Source organism: Anomaloglossus baeobatrachus, chromosome 3 (genome assembly GCF_048569485.1).
Source record: "Anomaloglossus baeobatrachus isolate aAnoBae1 chromosome 3, aAnoBae1.hap1, whole genome shotgun sequence".
Classification (NCBI taxonomy): domain Eukaryota; kingdom Metazoa; phylum Chordata; class Amphibia; order Anura; family Aromobatidae; genus Anomaloglossus; species Anomaloglossus baeobatrachus.
Window position 1 is genome coordinate 503,636,399 of NC_134355.1, and position 19,224 is coordinate 503,655,622.

Sequence of the window (19,224 nt, forward strand, 5' to 3'; positions counted from 1 at the left end):
GTCATCTTCTAGTTAATTGTGTTTTTAAATTGATTAGTTGTGTGGTGAACATTATCTATGAAACCAATTTTCTGGTTCTTCCAGGAGGCAGTTTGGTTTTTGTCCAACATCACAGCAGGCAACCAGCAACAAGTACAAGCCGTTATTGATGCCAACCTCGTACCAATGATCATACACCTCCTGGATAAGGTAAAGCCTAACGTAGAGATACTGCGCAGCAGTCCTAGCATGTGTGTAATCCTCTAATGGAGCGGTTGTTTCTTTCCTATAGGGGGATTTTGGGACACAGAAGGAGGCAGCATGGGCTATAAGCAATTTAACAATCAGTGGAAGGAAAGACCAAGTGAGTATTATCTTGATATAAAATTGTGCAGAATGTGGTGCAATTCTGATTTTTTTTTTTTCTTTTTGCTGGAACTAAACTCTGCCTTTTTAATGTATAGCTAAAAAATAAACGGTCTTGCCATTAGCTAGTAGTCAGGATTGTACATATACTCATTCTAGAAGTGTAGCTGACTCGTATAAGAATAGTAAGTTTCATATTGCACTAAAATATTTCTCGCAGCACTCCATAAATCAGTGGGTACATGCCCATAGTAACAATCAACAATGCCAATATTAGGAGTGAGGAACCTGTTCACCAGTTCCTTACAACCTAGGAGACACAACTCGTTATAATCAGATCTGTAAGACTAGTGCTCCTGACATGTATAGCTCACAGAGGATTGTCTAGACTAGAATTCACACCCAATGCTAGACATGTGTATATATATATTTTTTTCTTTGTCGCTCCATTGGGAGACCCAGACAATTGGGTGTATAGCTTCTGCCTCCGGAGGCCACACAAAGTATTACACTTTAAAAAGTGTAACCCCTCTCCTCTGCCTATACACCCTCCCGTGCATCACGGGCCCATCAGTTTTTTGCTTTGTGTTGAAGGAGGCACACCATTCACGCAAGCTCCACGTTTTAGTCAGCAGCAGCTGCTGACTTTATCGGATGGAAGAAAAGAGGGCCCCTAACAGGGCTCCCGGCATGCTCCCTTCTCACCCCACTATGGTCGGCGGTGCTGTTAAGGTTGAGGTACCCATTGCGGGTACAAAGGCTGGAGCCACATGCTGTTATCCTTCCCCATCCCTTAGAGGCTCTGGGAGAAGTGGGATCCTAACCGGTCACCATGCACTGGGACCGGGCTCCCTCCGCAGCCCCTGGGGGAATCTGACGGACAGGAGACCGGGTATCATCAGGGACAGGCCCTGCTTCTCAGAGGTACTCTGTGTCCCCTTGGGGACGGCGCATAGAGCGCCTGTGTTATGGACGCTGCAGCGGCTGCTGTGTGTTTTGTGTCGCCGGGACTACCGCGCCGACCGCGCCTGTTTGCCGGCTGCGTTACTAAATTTAGTCCCCGGCTTCTGCGGCCTAGTACCACATACTCCCGCCCCCGGGCCTGCCAGTCAGGGGTAAGGGCGGGACGCTAGACTGGACGTCAGCGGTGAGGGCTGGAGCATACTTCGGTATCCTCCTCCCCCCTCACTGAGCACTGTGGGGCACCAGATTCCCGCACTTTGAGGCACGCCCACGGCTCCCTCCTCCTCTGAGAACGCTGGCAGCCATTGTTATCATCACATCTGCCGGTGGAGAACTTCAGACTGAGCTCCACAGCTCTGGGAGGCCCAGGCAGGGAATCTGGTGGACACACAACCGCTGTGGGCGGTCGGTAAGCCGCACCGGTTACCAGGTGCTGGCCCCCCTGGGTGCAGAAGTGTATATATATATATCCATATATTGTATACATTTGCTCTGTTCGGCCGCTTTATTTGCTTTTGGCTATATACCCTCACTGATTGCTCTAAGAGGAGACAACAGCATGTCGTCCGCAAAAAGCAAGGGTGCCAAGGCACAGGCTTATTTTGCAACCTGTACCTCTTGTGCGGCTATGTTACCTGCAGGTTCCACCTACCCTCATTGTGTGCAATGCTCGGCCCCTGTGACACTCACTCAGCCGGAGCCTCAGGCACTGGTGGGACCCTCGGCCCAGGTAGAACCACCGGCTCCCACTGTCCAGGTGGCAGGGACAGAGTTTGCAGTGTTGGCTGAGAAACTTTCTGAGTCACTTTCACAATCCATGGCTCAGTCTATGGACAGATGGTCTGCTAAGATACTAGAAGCTTTGCAGTCCAGACCGGTAACACAGGCCCCGGGCACTGTTGATTCATTGCCCCCAGGCCCCCCTCGGTCGGCGCAGCAAAGTGCTCCTGGGGTGACTCCTAGGTCCCACGGTGAGGACTCCGACACGGACCGCAGTCCCAGACCGGCTAAGCGGGCTCGCTGGGAACTTCCCTCGACTTCATCACACTGCTCAGGGTCTCAGCATGAGGACTCTCTGGAGGATGAAGCGGAGGTGGCAGATCAGGGCTCTGATCCTGACGTTGCTCTCAATCTTGATACACCTGAAGGGGACGCCATAGTAAATGACCTTATAGCGTCCATCAACCAGGTGCTAGAACTTTCTCCTCCAACTCCACTGATAGAGGAGTCAGCTTCACAGCAGGAGAAACACCAATTTAGGTTTCCCAAACGTACACGGAGTGCGTTTTTCGATCACTCCAACTTCAGGGATGCGGTCCAGAAGCACCGAGCATTTGCGGACAAGCGCTTTACTAAGCGCCTTAATGACACACGTTACCCCTTCCCCCCTGACGTAGTTAAGGGTTGGGCTCAGTGTCCCAAGGTGGATCCTCCAGTCTCTAGACTGGCGGCTAGATCCATAGTAGCAGTGGCAGATGGTTCATCGCTCAAGGATGTCACTGACAGGCAAATAGAGCTCCTGATGAAATCCATCTATAAAGCCATAGGCGCGTCTTTTGCTCCGGCATTCGCAGCCGTATGGGCACTCCAAGCTATCTCAGCTTGTCTGTCTGAGGTTAATATAGTCACACGTGCCTCTACTCCGCAGGTTGTGTCTTTAACCTCTCAGGCGTCGGCTTTTTCATCCTACGCCATGAACGCCGTCCTGGACTCTGCGAGCCGTACAGCGGTAGCATCCGCCAATTCAGTGGCAGTCCGCAGGGCCATGTGGCTACGCGAGTGGAAGGCAGATTCTGCTTCCAAGAAGTTCTTAACCGGTTTACCATTTGCTGGCGACCGTCTGTTTGGCGAGCAATTGGATGAAATTATTAAACAATCCAAGGGAAAGGATTCGTCCTTACCCCAGTCCAAACCAAACAGACCTCAGCAACGGAAGATACAACCGAGGTTTCGGTCCTTTCGGCCCTCAGCCAGGTCCCAATTCTCCACGTCCAACAGGCCACAGAAGGGCCAGAGGAACTCTGATTCATGGCGGTCTAAGTCACGTCCTAAAAAGACCGCCGGAGGAACCGCCCCCAAGGCGGCCTCATGACTTTCGGCCTCCCCAAACCGCATCCTCGGTCGGTGGCAGGCTCTCCCGCTTTTGCGACGCCTGGTTGCCACATGTCCAAGACCGATGGGTGAGAGACATTCTGTCTCACGGTTACAGGATAGAGCTCAGCTCTCGTCCTCCGACTCGTTTCTTCAGAACATCTCCGCCCCCCGAGCGAGCCGATGCACTTTTTCAGGTGGTGGACACTCTGAAGGCAGAAGGAGTGGTGATCCCCGTTCCCCTTCAAGAATCTGCCCCCATCCTGGGCTGTGGTCACGACGGACGCGAGTCTGTCAGGGTGGGGAGCGGTCTTCCTCCACCACAGGGCTCAGGGAACCTGGACTCCGACAGAGTCCTCCCTTCAGATCAATGTTCTGGAGATAAGGGCAGTGTATCTAGCCCTAAAGGCGTTCCAGCTGTGGCTGGAGGGCAGGCAGATCCGAATTCAGTCGGACAACGCCACGGCGGTGGCGTACATCAACCACCAAGGCGGCACACGCAGTCGTCCAGCCTTCCAAGAAGTTCGGCGGATTCTGCTGTGGGCGGAAGCCACAGCCTCCACCATCTCCGCAGTTCACATCCCGGGCGTAGAAAACTGGGAAGCAGAGATCTGTTGCCGCTGGGGAACGCCGGACGTCGACCTAATGGCGTCTCGGCACAACAACAAAGTCCCGGCATTCATGGCACGGTCTCAAGATCACAGAGCTCTGGCGGCAGACGCATTAGTTCAGGATTGGTCGCAGTTTCGACTGCCTTATGTATTTCCTCCTCTGGCACTGCTGCCCAGAGTGTTACGCAAGATCAGGTCCGACTGCCGCCGCGCCATCCTCATCGCCCCAGACTGGCCAAGGAGGTCGTGGTACCCGGATCTGTGGCATCTCACGGTGGGTCAACCGTGGGCACTCCCAGACCGTCCAGACTTGCTGTCTCAAGGGCCATTTTTCCATCTGAATTCTGCGGCCCTCAACCTGACTGTGTGGCCATTGAGTCTTGGATCCTAGCGTCCACAGGGTTATCTCAAGAGGTCATTGCCACTATGAGACAGGCCAGGAAACCAACGTCCGCCAAGATCTACCACAGGACGTGGAAGATCTTCTTATCCTGGTGCTCTGATCAGGGTTTTACTCCCTGGCCGTTTGCCTTGCCCACTTTTCTGTCTTTCCTTCAATCCGGAATGGACAAGGGTTTGTCTCTCGGCTCTCTCAAGGGACAAGTATCTGCGCTTTCCGTGTTTTTTCAAAAGCGTCTAGCCAGGCTTCCGCAGGTACGCACGTTCCTGCAGGGGGTTTGCCACATAGTCCCACCTTACAAGCGTCCGCTAGAACCCTGGGATCTTAACAGGGTGCTAACGGCTCTTCAGAAACCACCTTTCGAGCCGATGAGGGATGTCTCTCTAACACGCCTTTCGCAGAAGGTGGTCTTCCTAGTGGCAGTCACATCACTTCGGAGAGTGTCTGAGCTAGCAGCGCAGTCATGCAAAGCCCCCTTCCTGGTGTTTCACCAGGATAAGGTGGTTCTGCGTCCGGTCCCGGAATTTCTCCCTAAGGTGGTATCCCCTTTTCATCTCAATCAGGATATCTCCTTACCTTCTTTTTGTCCTAATCCAGTTCACCAATGTGAAAAGGATTTGCACTTGTTAGATCTCATGAAAGCACTCAGGCTCTACATTTCTCGCACGGCGCCCCTGCGCCGTTCTGATGCGCTCTTTGTCCTTGTCGCTGGCCAGCGTAAGGGGTCGCAGGCTTCCAAGTCAACCTTGGCTCGGTGGATCAAGGAACCGATTCTTGAAGCCTACCGTTCGTCTGGGCTTCCGATTCCTTCAGGGCTGAAAGCCCATTCTACCAGAGCCGTGGGGGCGTCCTGGGCATTGCGGCACCAGGCTACGGCTCAGCAGGTGTGTCAGGCGGCTACCTGGTCGAGTCTGCACACTTTCACGAAACACTATCAAGTGCATACCTATGCTTCGGCAGATGCCAGTCTAGGTAGGCGAGTCCTTCAGGCGGCGGTTGCCCACCTGTAAGAGGGGGCCGGTTTCGGCTCTTTTTATCGGGGTATTCCTTTACCCACCCAGGGACTGCTTTTGGACGTCCCAATTGTCTGGGTCTCCCAATGGAGCGACAAAGAAGGGAATTTTGTTTACTTACCGTAAATTCCTTTTCTTCTAGCTCCTATTGGGAGACCCAGCACCCGCCCCTGTTCCCTTCGGGCTGTTCTTTTGTGTAGACATGTTGTTCATGTTGAATTGTTCTTTGGTTCATGGTTTCAGTTCTCCGAACATCCTTCGGATTGAGTTTACCTTAGACCAATTTATAAGTTTCCTCCTTCCTGCTTTGGCACCAAAACTGATGGGCCCGTGATGCACGGGAGGGTGTATAGGCAGAGGGGAGGGGTTACACTTTTTAAAGTGTAATACTTTGTGTGGCCTCCGGAGGCAGAAGCTATACACCCAATTGTCTGGGTCTCCCAATAGGAGCTAGAAGAAAAGGAATTTACGGTAAGTAAACAAAATTCCCTTTTTTTTTTTTTGTTTGTTTCTACTTATGACTTTTTTTTTTTCTTTGTCGCTCCATTGGGAGACCCAGACAATTGGGGTGTATAGCTACTGCCTCCGGAGGCCACACAAAGTATTACACTTTAAAAAGTGTAACCCCTCCCCTCTGCCTATACACCCTCCCGTGCATCACTGGCTCCTCAGTTTTTATGCTTTGTGCGAAGGAGGCTGACATCCACGCATAGCTCCACATCTTAGTCAGCAGCAGCTGCTGACTAGGTCGGATGGAAGAAAAGAGGGCCCATATCAGGGCCCCCAGCATGCTCCCTTCTCACCCCACTCTTGTCGGCGGTGTTGTTAAGGTTGAGATACCCATTGCGGGTACATAGGCAGGAGCCACATGCTGTTTTCCTTCCCCATCCCTTTAGGGCTCTGGGTGAAGTGGGATCCTAATCGGTCTCCAGGCACTGGGACCGTGCTCCCTCCGCAGCCCTGGGGAACTGCTGGACAGGAGCCGGGTATCGTCAGGGACAAGGCCCTGCTACTGTGAGGTACTCTGTGTCCTCGTGGGGACCGCGCATGGAGCGCATGTGCCATACACACTGCAGCACTGCTGGGTGTGTTAGTGCGCCGGGGACTACCGCGCCGGCCGTGCTTATTTGCCGGCCGCGCTTATAACTTTAGTCCCCGGCTTTTGCGGCCTAGTTTCGCTTATTCCCGCCCACAGGCCTGCCAGTCAGGGGAAGGGCGGGACGCTGCACAGGACGGCAGCACTGAGGGCTGGAGCATACTCTGTATCCTCCTCCCCCCTCACTCAGCACAGTGGGGCACTAGATTCCCGCACTTTCTAGGGCACGCCCACGGCCCCCTCCTCCCCACAGAACGCCGGCAGCCATTACTGTCAGCACTTCTGACGCTGGAGAGGAGAGACAACATCAGGGGGGCCCGGGCACGGATTCTGGTGATCACACAACCGCTGTGAGCGGTCGGTAAGCTGCACCTGAGGTGCTGGTCCCACTGAGTGCCGAAGTGTACATATATATATATATATATATATGCTTGTTGTATGGTCGCACTGTTGCTTTTTGGCTACTCCTAGAGAAGCCTTACAGTTCAGCCCCGGGCACTGTTCAATCATTATACCACCCCCGGACCTGCCAGTCAGGAGGAAGGGCGGGACAGTCGGGCTGACGCCGACAGTGAGGGCCGGAGCACACTTCGCTGTCCTCCGCCCCCTCTCACTAATCACGCTACGGAACTGATCCCCTCAAGGACTCAGTGTCCCCTTGGGGACGGTGCAGAGAGCAGCTTCGCCTCAGACTTGGCGACTACCGCGCCGACCGCGCCTGCTTGCCGGCCGCGGTCTGTAACTTTAGTTCCCGGCTTTTGCGGCCTAGCGCCTTAAACTCCCGTCCCTGGCCCTGCCAGTCAGGGGGAAGGGCGGGATGGTCAGTCGGAGGCTAGCAGTGACGGCTGGAGCACACTTGGCTGTCCTCCGTCTCCCTCACGTTTCGCTCAGGGCACCAGATTCCAGCACTTTTGGGGTTACACACGGCTCCCCCCTCCACTGTACACGCCGACAGCCATGTTTTCAGCAGCACATACTGCTTCAGGGTCGGTACACCAGGGGGCTTCTTCTCGATGCTGGGCCCCCTAGAGTGATGAACTGTATATGTGATACACTGTATATATGACTATATAATGTTTGAATGCAGTTTCACTGGTTGAGCTTCGCCGGCGTTCCCTGTCCAGGCGGCAGGGACAGAGTTACAGCTTTGCTGAGAAACTCTCTGGGTCATTTTCACTCTCCATGTCTCAGGCTATGGACAAATGGTCGGCTAAGAGACTAGGAGTTGCGGTCCAGACCGGCCCCTTACACAGGCCCCGGGCACTGCGGGATCGCCCCAGGCCTCCCTCGGTCTGCGACGAAGCGTGTTCCTGGGGTGGCCTCTAGTTAGTACGTGGTAAACTCCAGCACGAACCGCAGTCCCAGTCCGGCTAAGCAGCCTTGCTTAGAATCTTCCCCGACTTCTAGGGTCTCAGCTTGAGGACCCTCTAGAGGATAGGGCGGAGGTCGCAACCCAGGACTCTGTCCGGACGTGGCTCTCAAGGCTTCACAGATTCTGTCCAGAAGCACACCTTCCCGGACGAGCGTTTTACTGAACGCCTTATAACACACGTTGTCCCTTCCCCTCTGACGTTGTTAAGGTTTCGGCTCAGTGTCATAAGGTGCCCGCCAGTCTCGGACTGGCGGCTAGATCAGTAGTAGCAGTGGCTGGGCGGGTCCACGCTCAAGAATGCCACGGACAGACAGATAGAACTCCTAATGGGATCCATCTATGAAGCCACAGGCGCGTCCGTTGCCCCAGCCTTTGCAGGGGTGGGCACTCCAGGCTAGCTCAGCTGCTCTGTCTCAGATCAATGCGGTCATCCTGTGCTCCGCAATTAGCGTCTTTGACGTCTCAGGCGGTGGTATTTTCATCCTCCGCCGTGCACAGAGAACCTTTTCTGCATGGCGGTCCAGGTCAGGGGAGTGGTCCCCACATGTCCAAGACCGATGTAGGAGACATTCTGTCTTACGGTCACAGGATAGAGCTCAGTTCTCGTCCTCCGACTCGTTGATTCACAGCATCTCCGTCCCCCGAGCGAGCCGATGCACGTTTCCAGTCGGTGAACACTCCGAAGGCAGGAGGAGTTGCGATCCTCGTTCCCCTTCAAGAACGTAGTCGCGGCTTTTTACTCCAGCTTGTTCGTGGTACCAGATAGGACGGATCACTCCGCCCCGTTCTGGACTTCACACGGCTCAACGGACGGAGAACCTGACGGTTCCGGATGGAATCTCTCCGCTTGCCATCACCTTTGATGGCCCAAGGAGGTTTCCTAGCATCAATTGACATCAGGGATGCTTATTTCCACGTGCCGATTGTACCAGAATATCAGCGCTTCCAGCGCTTCGCCATAGGGAACGAACACATTCAGTTCGTGGCACTAACTTTCGGCCTGGTGACAGCCCTACGGGCCTTCACCAAGGTCATGACAACGGTGGTAGCGGTCCTTCTCTCTCAGGCAATCTGCTGGTCAAGGCCCCCTCTCGGATGGCATGCCAACACAGACTGAACATTGCTCTAGAGACTCTCCAGAGATTCGGGTGGTTCATCAATTTTTCCTAAAGTCAAAATTGACACCGGCCCAATCAATGACATATCTCGGCATGGAGTTTCATACTCTCTCAGCGATAGTGAAACTTCCGCTGGACAAACAGCGTTCACTACAGACAGGGGTGCAATCGTTCCTTCGAGCCCAGTCACACCCTTGAGGCGCCTCATGCACTTCCTAGAGAAGTTGGTGGCAGCAATAGAGGGAGCTCCGTTTGCGCAGATTCATCTGCGCCCACTTTAATGGGACTTTCTCCGCAAATGGGACAGTAAATCGATGTCCCTCGACAAGAACGTTGCTCCTTCTCGGGCAGCCATGGCCTCCCTTCAGTGGTGGCTTCTTCCCACTCTTGTCGAAGGAAAAATCCTTCCTGACCACATCCTGGGCTGTGGTCACGGCGGACGCGAGTCTGTCAGGGAGTCTTCCTCCACCACAGGGCTCAGGGTACATGGACTCAGCAGAGTCCTCCCTCCAGATCAATGTTCTGGAGAGAAGGGCAGTGTTCTAGCCCTAATAGCGTTCCAGCCATGGCTGGAAGGCAGGCAGATCCGAATTCAGTCGGACAACGCCACGGCGGTGGCATACATCAACCACCAAGGCGGCACAAGCAGTCGGCAAGCCTTCCAGCAAGTCCGGCGGATTCTGCTGTGGGTGGAAGCCACAGCCTCCACCATCTCCGCAGTTCACATCCCGGGCGTAGAAAACTGGGAAGCAGACTTTCTCAGTCGCCAGGGCATGGACGCAGGGGAATGGTCTCTTCGACCGGACGTGTTTCAAGAGATTGTTGCCGCTGGGGGAAGCCGGACGTCGACCTATTGGCGTCCCGGCACAACAACAAGGTCCCGGCATTCATGGCACGTTCTCAAGATCACAGAGCTCTGGCGGCAGACGCATTCTGAATTCTGCGGCCCTCATCCTGACTGCGTAGCCATTGAGTACTGGATCCTAGCGTCTTCAGGGTTATCTCAAGAGGTCATTGCCACTATGAGACAGGCCAAGCAACCAACGTCCGCCAAAGATCTACCACAGGACGTGGAAGATCTTCTTATCCTGGTGCTCTGATCAGAGTTTTACTCTCGGGCCATTCGCCTTGCCCACTTTCTGTCCTTCCTTCAATCCGGAATGGAGAAGGGGTTGTCTCTCGGTTCCCTTAAGGGACAAGTTTCGGCGCTTTCTGTGTTTGTGTTTCAAAAGCGTCTAGCCAAACTCCCTCAGGTACGCACGTTCCTGTAGGGGGTTTGCCACATAGTCCCTCCTTACAAGCGTCGGCTAGAACCCTGGGATCGGAACAGGGTGATACCGGCTCTTCAGAATCCACCCTTCGAGCCAATGAGGGATATTTCTCTTTCACGCCTTTCGCAGAGGGTGGTCTTCCTAGTGGCAGTCACGTCACTCCGCAGAGTGTCTGACATAGCAGCGCTGTCATGTAAAGTCCCCCTTCCTGGTGTTTCACCAGGACAAGCTGGTTCTGCGTTCGGTTCTGGAATTTCTCCCGAAGGGGTATCCTCTGTTCATCTCAATCAGGATATCTTCTTACCTTCTTGTTGTCGCATCCGGTTCACCAACGTGGACAGGATTTGCACTTGTTAGGTCTGGTGAGAGCACTCAGACTCTATATTCCTTGTACGGCGCCCCTGCGCCGCTCGGATGCGCTCTTGTCCTTGTCGCTGACCAGCGTAAAGGGTCGCAAGCTCCCAAGTCAACTTGGCTAGGTGGATCAAGGAACCAATTCTTGAAGCCTACCGTTCCGCTGGGCTTCCGGTTCCTTCAAGGCTGAAGGCCCATTCTCCCAGAGCCGTGGGTGCGTCCTGGGCGTTGCTGCACCAGGCTACGGCTCAGCAGGTGTGTCAGGCGACTACCTGGTTGAGTCTGCACGCCTTCACGGAGCACTATCTAGTGCATACCTACGCTCGGCAGATGCCAGCTTAGGTAGGCGAGTCCTTCAGGCGGCGGTTGCCCACCTGTAGGAAGGGGCCGTTTTACGGCTATAATACGAGGTATTCTTTTACCCACCCAGGGACTGCTTTTGGACGTCCCAATTGTCTGGGTCTCCCAATGGAGCGACAAAGAAGAAGGGAATTTTGTTTACTTACCGTAAATTCCTTTTCTTCTAGCTCCAATTGGGAGACCCAGCACCCGCCCCTGTTTCCCTTCGGGCTGTTATTCTTTGTGTACACATGTTGTTCAGATTGAATTGTTCTTGGTCATGGTTTCAGTTCTCCGAACATCCTTCGGATTGAATTTACCTTAGACCAATTTATAAGTTTTCTCCTTCCTGCTTTTGCACCAAAACTGAGGAGCCCGTGATGCACGGGAGGGTGTATAGCAGAGGGGAGGGGTTTACACTTTTGAGTGTAATACTTTGTGTGGCCTCCGGAGGCAGTAGCTATACACCCCAATTGTCTGGGTCTCCCAATTGGAGCTAGAAGAAAAGGAATTTACGGTAAGTAAACAAAATTCCCTTTTTTTGACCCTGATTCATCAATAACTGTTAAGTCAGGCGGTGCAATTGAGGAACTGTTATTGAGTCAGGCACCTGATTCATTAGAGGGGTTGTCCACTACTGACAACCTTTTCTCATTCCTCATGTTTGCCCCCATTTAAAATAAGAGTTTCTACTTCCCGTTACGTTCCAGCAGTGTCAGAACTAGAGTTCCCGGGGATTAGGTGAGGTTGCGATGTCATGCGAGCCACACACCCAATGGCTGCAGGCCACTTTTTTTTTTTTTTTCTTCCCCCTCCCCTCCCCCCGGCGACTTCATCTCTCATCGGTCTCCAGCAGCATGTGTCCTGCCGGCTGCTTCAATTTTCCATGTTTCACACTGGAGATTAAAACTCAATGAAAGTCCATGAGCCTTGTTCTAATAGACTTTCATTGAGCGCTTGTAACATAACTGCTGACTTCGAGCCAGTCAGAAGTTTGTGTCACAAGATGGCACCGCACGACCAGAGTTATGCCAAAAAAGTGAAGATATACTGTTGGGAAAGTAAAAGACTCGGGGCAGAGACCTTGGGTTAAAGCACCACTCCAGCGTTGGGGAAAAAAAATAACATTGGAGTGGTGCTTTAATGAAAGAAACAAAGCTATCGACAGGCTGCGTCAATGCGTTGTGGCTTTTGCCTCATTCATAATGAGACAACTGAATGTAATCCATGTCTTCAATGCTGTCTGGTAATTTCTCTTTCTAGGTTGCATATCTTATCCAACAAAATGTGATTCCACCCTTCTGCAACCTGTTGACTGTGAAAGATGCCCAAGTCATTCAGGTGGTGCTGGATGGATTGAGCAACATATTAAAAATGGCTGATGATGAGGCTGAAACCATAGCCAATCTTATTGAAGAATGTGGAGGTTTGTAACTTTTTCACAATCTGTAATTGTAGAGTTGTGGAGCGTTGTAACTGTTGTGTCCAGACTGGAATAGAAGCTTGGTCTTTCATGTATGTGTGGATTTGTGTCTTCCTGCAGTGAACGGGGCACCACTGCTCTTATGTTCTTGTGATCCGTCTGAACTTATAGGAATAAACTGACCAGTGAGTGTTGTCATTTTCTCTGGCAACTGATTGGGTGGCTGCAGACTGTGTTAATACAGATTTAGTCAGTCTGCCCAGTGATGAATATCTGCTACAGTGTTTCCCTGAAAATAAGACCTCCCTTGAAAATAAGACCTAGTAGGAGTTTTCAGGGAGGCTTAATTTTGACATCCCCGAAAATAAGACCTAGCCGCCGTTAAATAATTAAGTGTCCATGTAGCGGTAAAAAATTAAAGATACTGCAGGACACTTCATTATAGACAGTGGACACCACCAAAATAACGAAGAGGTATACAGAGAGAGAGTGAGATATACCATGTTTTTCCAAAAATAAGACACTGTCTTATTTTTTTTGCCCTCCAAAAAAGCACTAGGGCTTATTTTTGGAGGAGGTCTTATTCTTGGAGAAACACGGTTGGGGGTAAGTTTACCCCCCAAAAAAGCAGAACCCCCCCTCCCAGGGGACTCATACTCACCAGACCAGGACGTCTGCGTGGTTCCAAGGTCCTCCTGTGATCTCCGGTCAGTGCTGCACGCCGTCCTACCCTGCTGCTAGCTGACACAGCGCCGATCGCACACACAGCGCCGATCGCACACACAGCGTCGATCACAGGCACACTCCCATCCAGCACTTACGGCAGCAGGGAATAAGAGCAAGTCACGTGTCCGGCCGCAGGTCCTGTTCGTTTCGCTCCACTGCACTGCCTCTCAGGATTCTCCCGGCGAGAAGAGATCTGTCTCGCTGGATGAGGTGAGTGTGTATGCGATCTGATGTTTGCGTGTGCGATCTGATGTTTGTGTGTGCGATCTGATGTTTGTGTGTGCGATCTGTTTGTGTGTGCGATCTGATGTTTGTGTGTGCGATCTGATGTTTGTGTGTGCGATCTGATGTTTGTGTGTGCGATCTGATGTTTGCGTGTGCGATCTAACTGTGTGTGCGATCTAACTGTGTGTGCGATCTAACTGTGTGTGCGATCTAACTGTGTGTGCGATCTAACTGTGTGTGCGATCTAACTGTGTGTGCGATCTAACTGTGTGTGCGATCTAACTGTGTGTGCGATCTAACTGTGTGTGCGATCTAACTGTGTGTGCGATCTAACTGTGTGTGCGATCTAACTGTGTGTGCGATCTAACTGTGTGTGCGATCTAACTGTGTGTGCGATCTAACTGTGTGTGCGATCTAACTGTGTGTGCGATCTAACTGTGTGTGCGATCTAACTGTGTGTGCGATCTAACTGTGTGTGCGATCTAACTGTGTGTGCGATCTAACTGTGTGTGCGATCTAACTGTGTGTGCGATCTAACTGTGTGTGCGATCTAACTGTGTGTGCGATCTAACTGTGTGTGCGATCTAACTGTGTGTGCGATCTAACTGTGTGTGCGATCTAACTGTGTGTGCGATCTAACTGTGTGTGCGATCTAACTGTGTGTGCGATCTAACTGTGTGTGCGCGATATCTGTGTGTGATCACTGCAGGTCCTGCCGCTCAGTGTCGGGTGAGTGTTATTGCAGGGTGCCGTTGTCTATAATAAAGTGTCCTGCAGTATCTGTAACCTTTTTAGCTGCAGGGACACTTCATTATAGATCCGCGACTAGGGCTTATTTTTGGGGGAGGGCTTATATTTAAGCCTTTCTCCGAAAATGCTGAAAATCCCTGCTATGGCTTATTTTTGGGGGAGGTCTTATTTTTGGAAAAACACAGTAGATAGATATATACACACACACATGAGAGCGTGCACACACACTGTCAAGGCGGGCCATATATTTACAGTGATGCAATCTAATTGTGCATCTACCTTAACCCTGTCTGCAATCCAAATTGAGTCATTTGTCAGTAGCATGCATACCATTCCAAACAGGCCAGAGATATGACACGGATCTGCATAGGAAATATGACTGGTTTAATACGGAAGTTGGACAAACATTTAAATGCAATCAGTTGGCTAGGAGCCAATAATACGTACCACGTCTCCTATTGGGTAAACTATCATAGAGCTTATTCTGTGATATACAATATACTGTAATGTGCTTGCTTCCTCATTTATATTAAGCTGTCAGCATGATTCACTTGTCACATGAAAGTCCAGACTGTCTGAGTCTTGTGATGTCTAAATGCAAATATAGGTGTGGTACAGTTCAAACACAATCTTAAATCCTGTTTTTTGTATATCTTCATATAACTTATATATACTCCTAATAGTTCATAATCTTGTCCTTAACAACACGAGAATGCACACGCGCGCACACTACAGATCGCATCCACACACGCACCACATCCAGCGATATCGCTTGCTTCTCGGTGGCGTAAGGACCTGCAGCACTGTGGAAGGATCACATGGCCAGAAGCTAGAGGTATCACTGGATATGGTGAGTTTGTGCGAGCGACTGTACCGGTATGTGGGTGTGTGTTCTGATGTGAGGGTCGGCCAGACGCGGGGGAGGACAGCGTGCAGCACACCTGCCTGGAGTGCCTGCCGGAGATCACAGGGAGGAGTGGTGTGTGTGTGTGTGTGTGTGTGTGTGTGTGTGTGTGTGTGTGTGTGTGTGTGTGTGTGTGTGTGTGTGTTTTTTGATCTGATGTATGCGAGTGTCAGCCAGACGTAGAGGAGGACGGCGAGATGCATTATACCTGCTGGGTGATCTGGGAGCCACGAAGACGCCCGGGGCTGGTAAGTATGATGATCCTGGGAAAGGGGATCTGCTTTTTATGGGGGGTTAACTTACCCCCAACCATTTCTCCTCGAGAATAAGACATCCCCTGAAAAGACCTAGTGCTTTTTTTTTTTTTTTTTTTTGGAGCGAAAAAAAAAAAGACTGCCTCATTTTCGGGGAAACTGGGTAGGTTTAGGTGTCAAATGTATGGGCCCATTTACTAATCAGACTGCTGCCATTACAATAGCTGTTTAACTACATGCAAACTGATAGGCGCCAATTTATTGGCCTGTTGGCTGGCATACCCAATTATTGCACAGAGCGATCATTAACCCATTCATTCTTTGTGCATAGAATATAGTTATCAGCAGATCTCCTGTTTACACAAGACCTGTACTGCAAGTGATTATTACTGACATGAATGATCCAACCATCCAACAAGCAAGCATTTAGCTAGTTCACCAGGTGTTTGCCTAATGTGTTTATACAAACCAAAAATCACTGAACAAGTTGTCTGAGCACTTTTACCCTAATTATCAGCTTGTTTAAACTATTCTTAAGGCCACGTCTCACTAAGCAACATCGCTAGCAACATCGCTGCTGAGGCACGACTTTTGTGACATAGCAGCGATGTTGCTAATGATGTTGCTGTGTGTGACTTCCAGCAACAACCTGGCCCCTGCTGTGAGGTCGCTGGTTGTTGCTGAATGTCCTGGACCATTTTTTTAGTTGTTGCTCTCCCGCTGTGAAGCACACATCGCTGTGTGTGACAGCGACAGAGCAACAACTGAATGTGCAGTGAGCAGGGAGCCGGCTTCTGTGGACGCTGGTAACCAATGTAAATATCTGGTAACCAAGAAGCCCTTTTCTTGGTTACCCGATATTTACCTTCGTTACCAGCGTCCGCCGCTCTCACGCTGTCAGTGCGGACTCCCTGCACAGATGGCCAGACTACACATCGGGTAATTAACCCGATGTGTACTCTGGCTAGGAGTGCACGGAGCCGTCTCTAAGCGGTGTGCGCTGGTAACCAAGGTAAATATCGGGTTGGTTACCCGATATTTACCTTAGTTACCAAGCGCAGCATCGCTTCCACACGTCGCTGGTTGCTGGTGAGATCTGCCTGTGTGACAGCTCACCAGCAACCCATGTAGCGACGCTCCAGCGATCCCTGTCAGGTCAGGCTGCTGGTGGGATCGCTGGAGTGTCTCTTAAGGCCCCGTCACACACAGAGATAAATCTTTGGCAGATCTGTGGTTGCAGTGAAATCATGGAGATATTGTTCCATTTGTACACAGCCACAAACCTGGCACTGATTGTCCACAATTTCACTGCAACCACAGATCTGCCGCAGGTTTATCTGTGTGACAGGGCCTTTAGTGTGACGGTACCTTTTAAAGGAGTTGTCCAGTAATTGGACAACCCCTTCTGAAGCCCTATGTTTCCCACCAGTAAAATAACACCTTTACTCCCCTCTGGTGTTGGCGCCAATCCAGCTGTGACTCTCTTGGCTTGAGTACATTGTCAGTCAATGCCTGCTGCAAATCAGTGCTAGCTTCACTCTAGTCTCCTACAGACAAATGAAGATATCTGGAGGAAGTGAGAGCGGCTGCTTATGCTGCTCTTTTTCCAGATGTCAATTACGTCCATAGGAGAGTGTAGCCAGTGCTGATTGGCTGCAGTGATCATGTCACATAATGTCACACAAGCCCTGGGAGAGCCAGTGCTGAAATTGCTGGAAAGGAACCGAGGGCAAGTATAAATGTTGTGCTTTGGGGGGGAGGGGTCTGGATACATGGATTCAGAAATGGTTGGCCGAATAGTGGACCGACCCCTTTAAGTACTCCCTTACAAATTTCATCTCCTAAACTATTTTACAGTATGTAAGGCCCCTTTCACACGTCAGTGATTCTGGTACGTTTGTGCTTTTTTTTTAAACGTACCAGAATCACTGACATACGCAGACCAATTATAATGAATGGGTCTGCTCACACATGAGTGATTTTTCACTGCACGTGTCTCCGTGCAGCGTACCCGCGTGTGCGTGATTGCCGCACGGAGACATGTCCATTTTTTTCTGGCATCACTGATGTCCCACGGACCACGCAGTGGTGTGGTCCGTGAAACACGTGCCAGAAAAAAAACGTGCTTTTAAAATAAAAATCATTTTTACTCACCCGGCTCCAGCGATGTCCTCTGCAGCCCGTGCAGCTTGCTGCTTCTGAGCCGGCTCATTACTGTCGCGCATATTCATGATGCACGACACAGCCGACCCGGAAACAGCTGCTGCGGGGGTCAGTGCCGGCCGGATGCTGCACCGCGGGAGCGATCAGCACCATGGAGAGCGGGAGCGCGCACAGGTGAGTTTATTTCTTTATCGTTCCTTTGGGAGACCCAGACCATGGGTGTTTAGCTTCTGCCTCCGGAGGACACACAAAGTACTACACTTAAGTGTAGCTCCTCCCCCTGAGCTTATACACCCCCTGGTGAGCAGACCCAGCCAGTTTATCGCTTTGTGTTCAGGAGGCATACATCCACACATGCATTCTCATGAGTTTTTTTCCTTTTGGAACGAGATTGAAGAGTGGGGTCCACGTCTGGACCCCCGGCATGTCCCTTCTCACCCCACTGTGTCGGCGGTGTTGTAAGGTTGATTCCTAGGCTGGAGCCTTTACATGCCGTGCTCCTTCACCATCCCTCCTGGGCTCTGGCTTGAAGTGGGAGCCAGCACGGTCTCCATGCTTGGCAGGAGACCAGTCTCCATCCGCAGCCCTTCAGGACCCTGCTGGACCGGAGCACTCATCCCCAGGGACTTGGCCCTGCGTCTCAGCAGCTAAGTACCTGAGACTTTTAGATTTCGGGGTCCCTGTACTTTATTTTTGGGGGAGAGTGTGCTTATTGTGTTTACTGACATTTCCGGCGGGTTCTCTAGCTTTCGCCTGAGAACCGCGCCGATGGTGCCTGCGCGTCGGCCGCGCCGCTCAAATTTAGGCCCCGGCTTCGCCGGAGGCCTAGTTTCTGTTTCACTGCCCTCGCATGTCACTCATGCAGAGGGACAGGCTCGGCTCCTCCCGGCGGCCGTTCTGTACAGGGGAGGGACACTCCCCACTGCAGTGTGTGTCCCCTCCCCTGTAGGTCTCTATGGCCCTCCAGATCCCGCTCCTCAAGCAAGTCCCGCCCCCTCTCTTCGCTCCGGCGGCCATTTTCTCAGCGTTCTCTCTGCGATCAGTCATTGCAGCGCTGGTCTGCAGCATCTCTGCTGAGGTGCTGTGCTTGGGGGTCCGGGCTTCGGGATCTGGAGGGCACACAACACCGCTCCAGCGGTCTGGTAAGCCACAACCGGTCTCCGGTTGTGGACCTCTGTATATACTCTCTGGGGTTCATTCTCTGGCAGAGCCCCCACTCCAGCAGCATGTCTCACACGAGGAGCAAGGCCCCAAAGCTTTATGCTGTATGTGCTGCATGTAAGCTCCTGCTGCCTGAACAGAGCACCTTCCCACATTGTGATGCCTGCTCTAACTTGGCGGTGCCACAGCCTGGAGTCTCACCCCCAGTGGTCTCTCAGGCTGCTCCTGCTCCTGCGGCTGAGCCCCCCAGCTTGGGTAGAATCCTTTTCTAGGTCTATCTCCCAGTCATTTGCTGAGTCCATGGGACTTCTGTCCAGGACGTTGATGAATATGCATCAGCCCCCTTCACAGGGTGCCTCTGCTGCTAGGGGTCCCTCAGGACCGGAGCTCACAGAGGATTCATCATCAGGGCCCAGACCCCGTCCTCCTAAGAAGAGACGCAGGGTTCCCTCTCCCTCCTCCTCCCGTGGCTCTGATTCCAGAGCTGACTCGCTGGATGAGGAGGATGCCTTTACAGGGGGCTCGGAGGCTAACTCCATGTGCCCCATTGATCTGTCCGAAAGTGACTCAGATCTTAGTGACTTGATTGCCTCTATTAATTCTGTACTGGATCTTAATCCGCCAGTATCAGAGGAGCAACCCTCT

The 19,224-nt window shown here is 52.0% G+C and overlaps 1 protein-coding gene across 2 annotated transcripts in view; it reads left to right on the plus strand.

The window, feature by feature from the left end:
* Positions 1–19,224, plus strand: part of KPNA4 (karyopherin subunit alpha 4) — a 74,600-nt gene that overhangs the window by 38,974 nt on the left and 16,402 nt on the right. For both annotated transcript variants that reach the window (XM_075340666.1, XM_075340667.1), the window contains exons 13-15: positions 85–189; positions 272–343; positions 12,237–12,399. In XM_075340666.1, the coding sequence (XP_075196781.1) occupies positions 85–189; positions 272–343; positions 12,237–12,399 (340 nt within the window). The remainder of the gene's footprint in view (positions 1–84; positions 190–271; positions 344–12,236; positions 12,400–19,224) is intronic.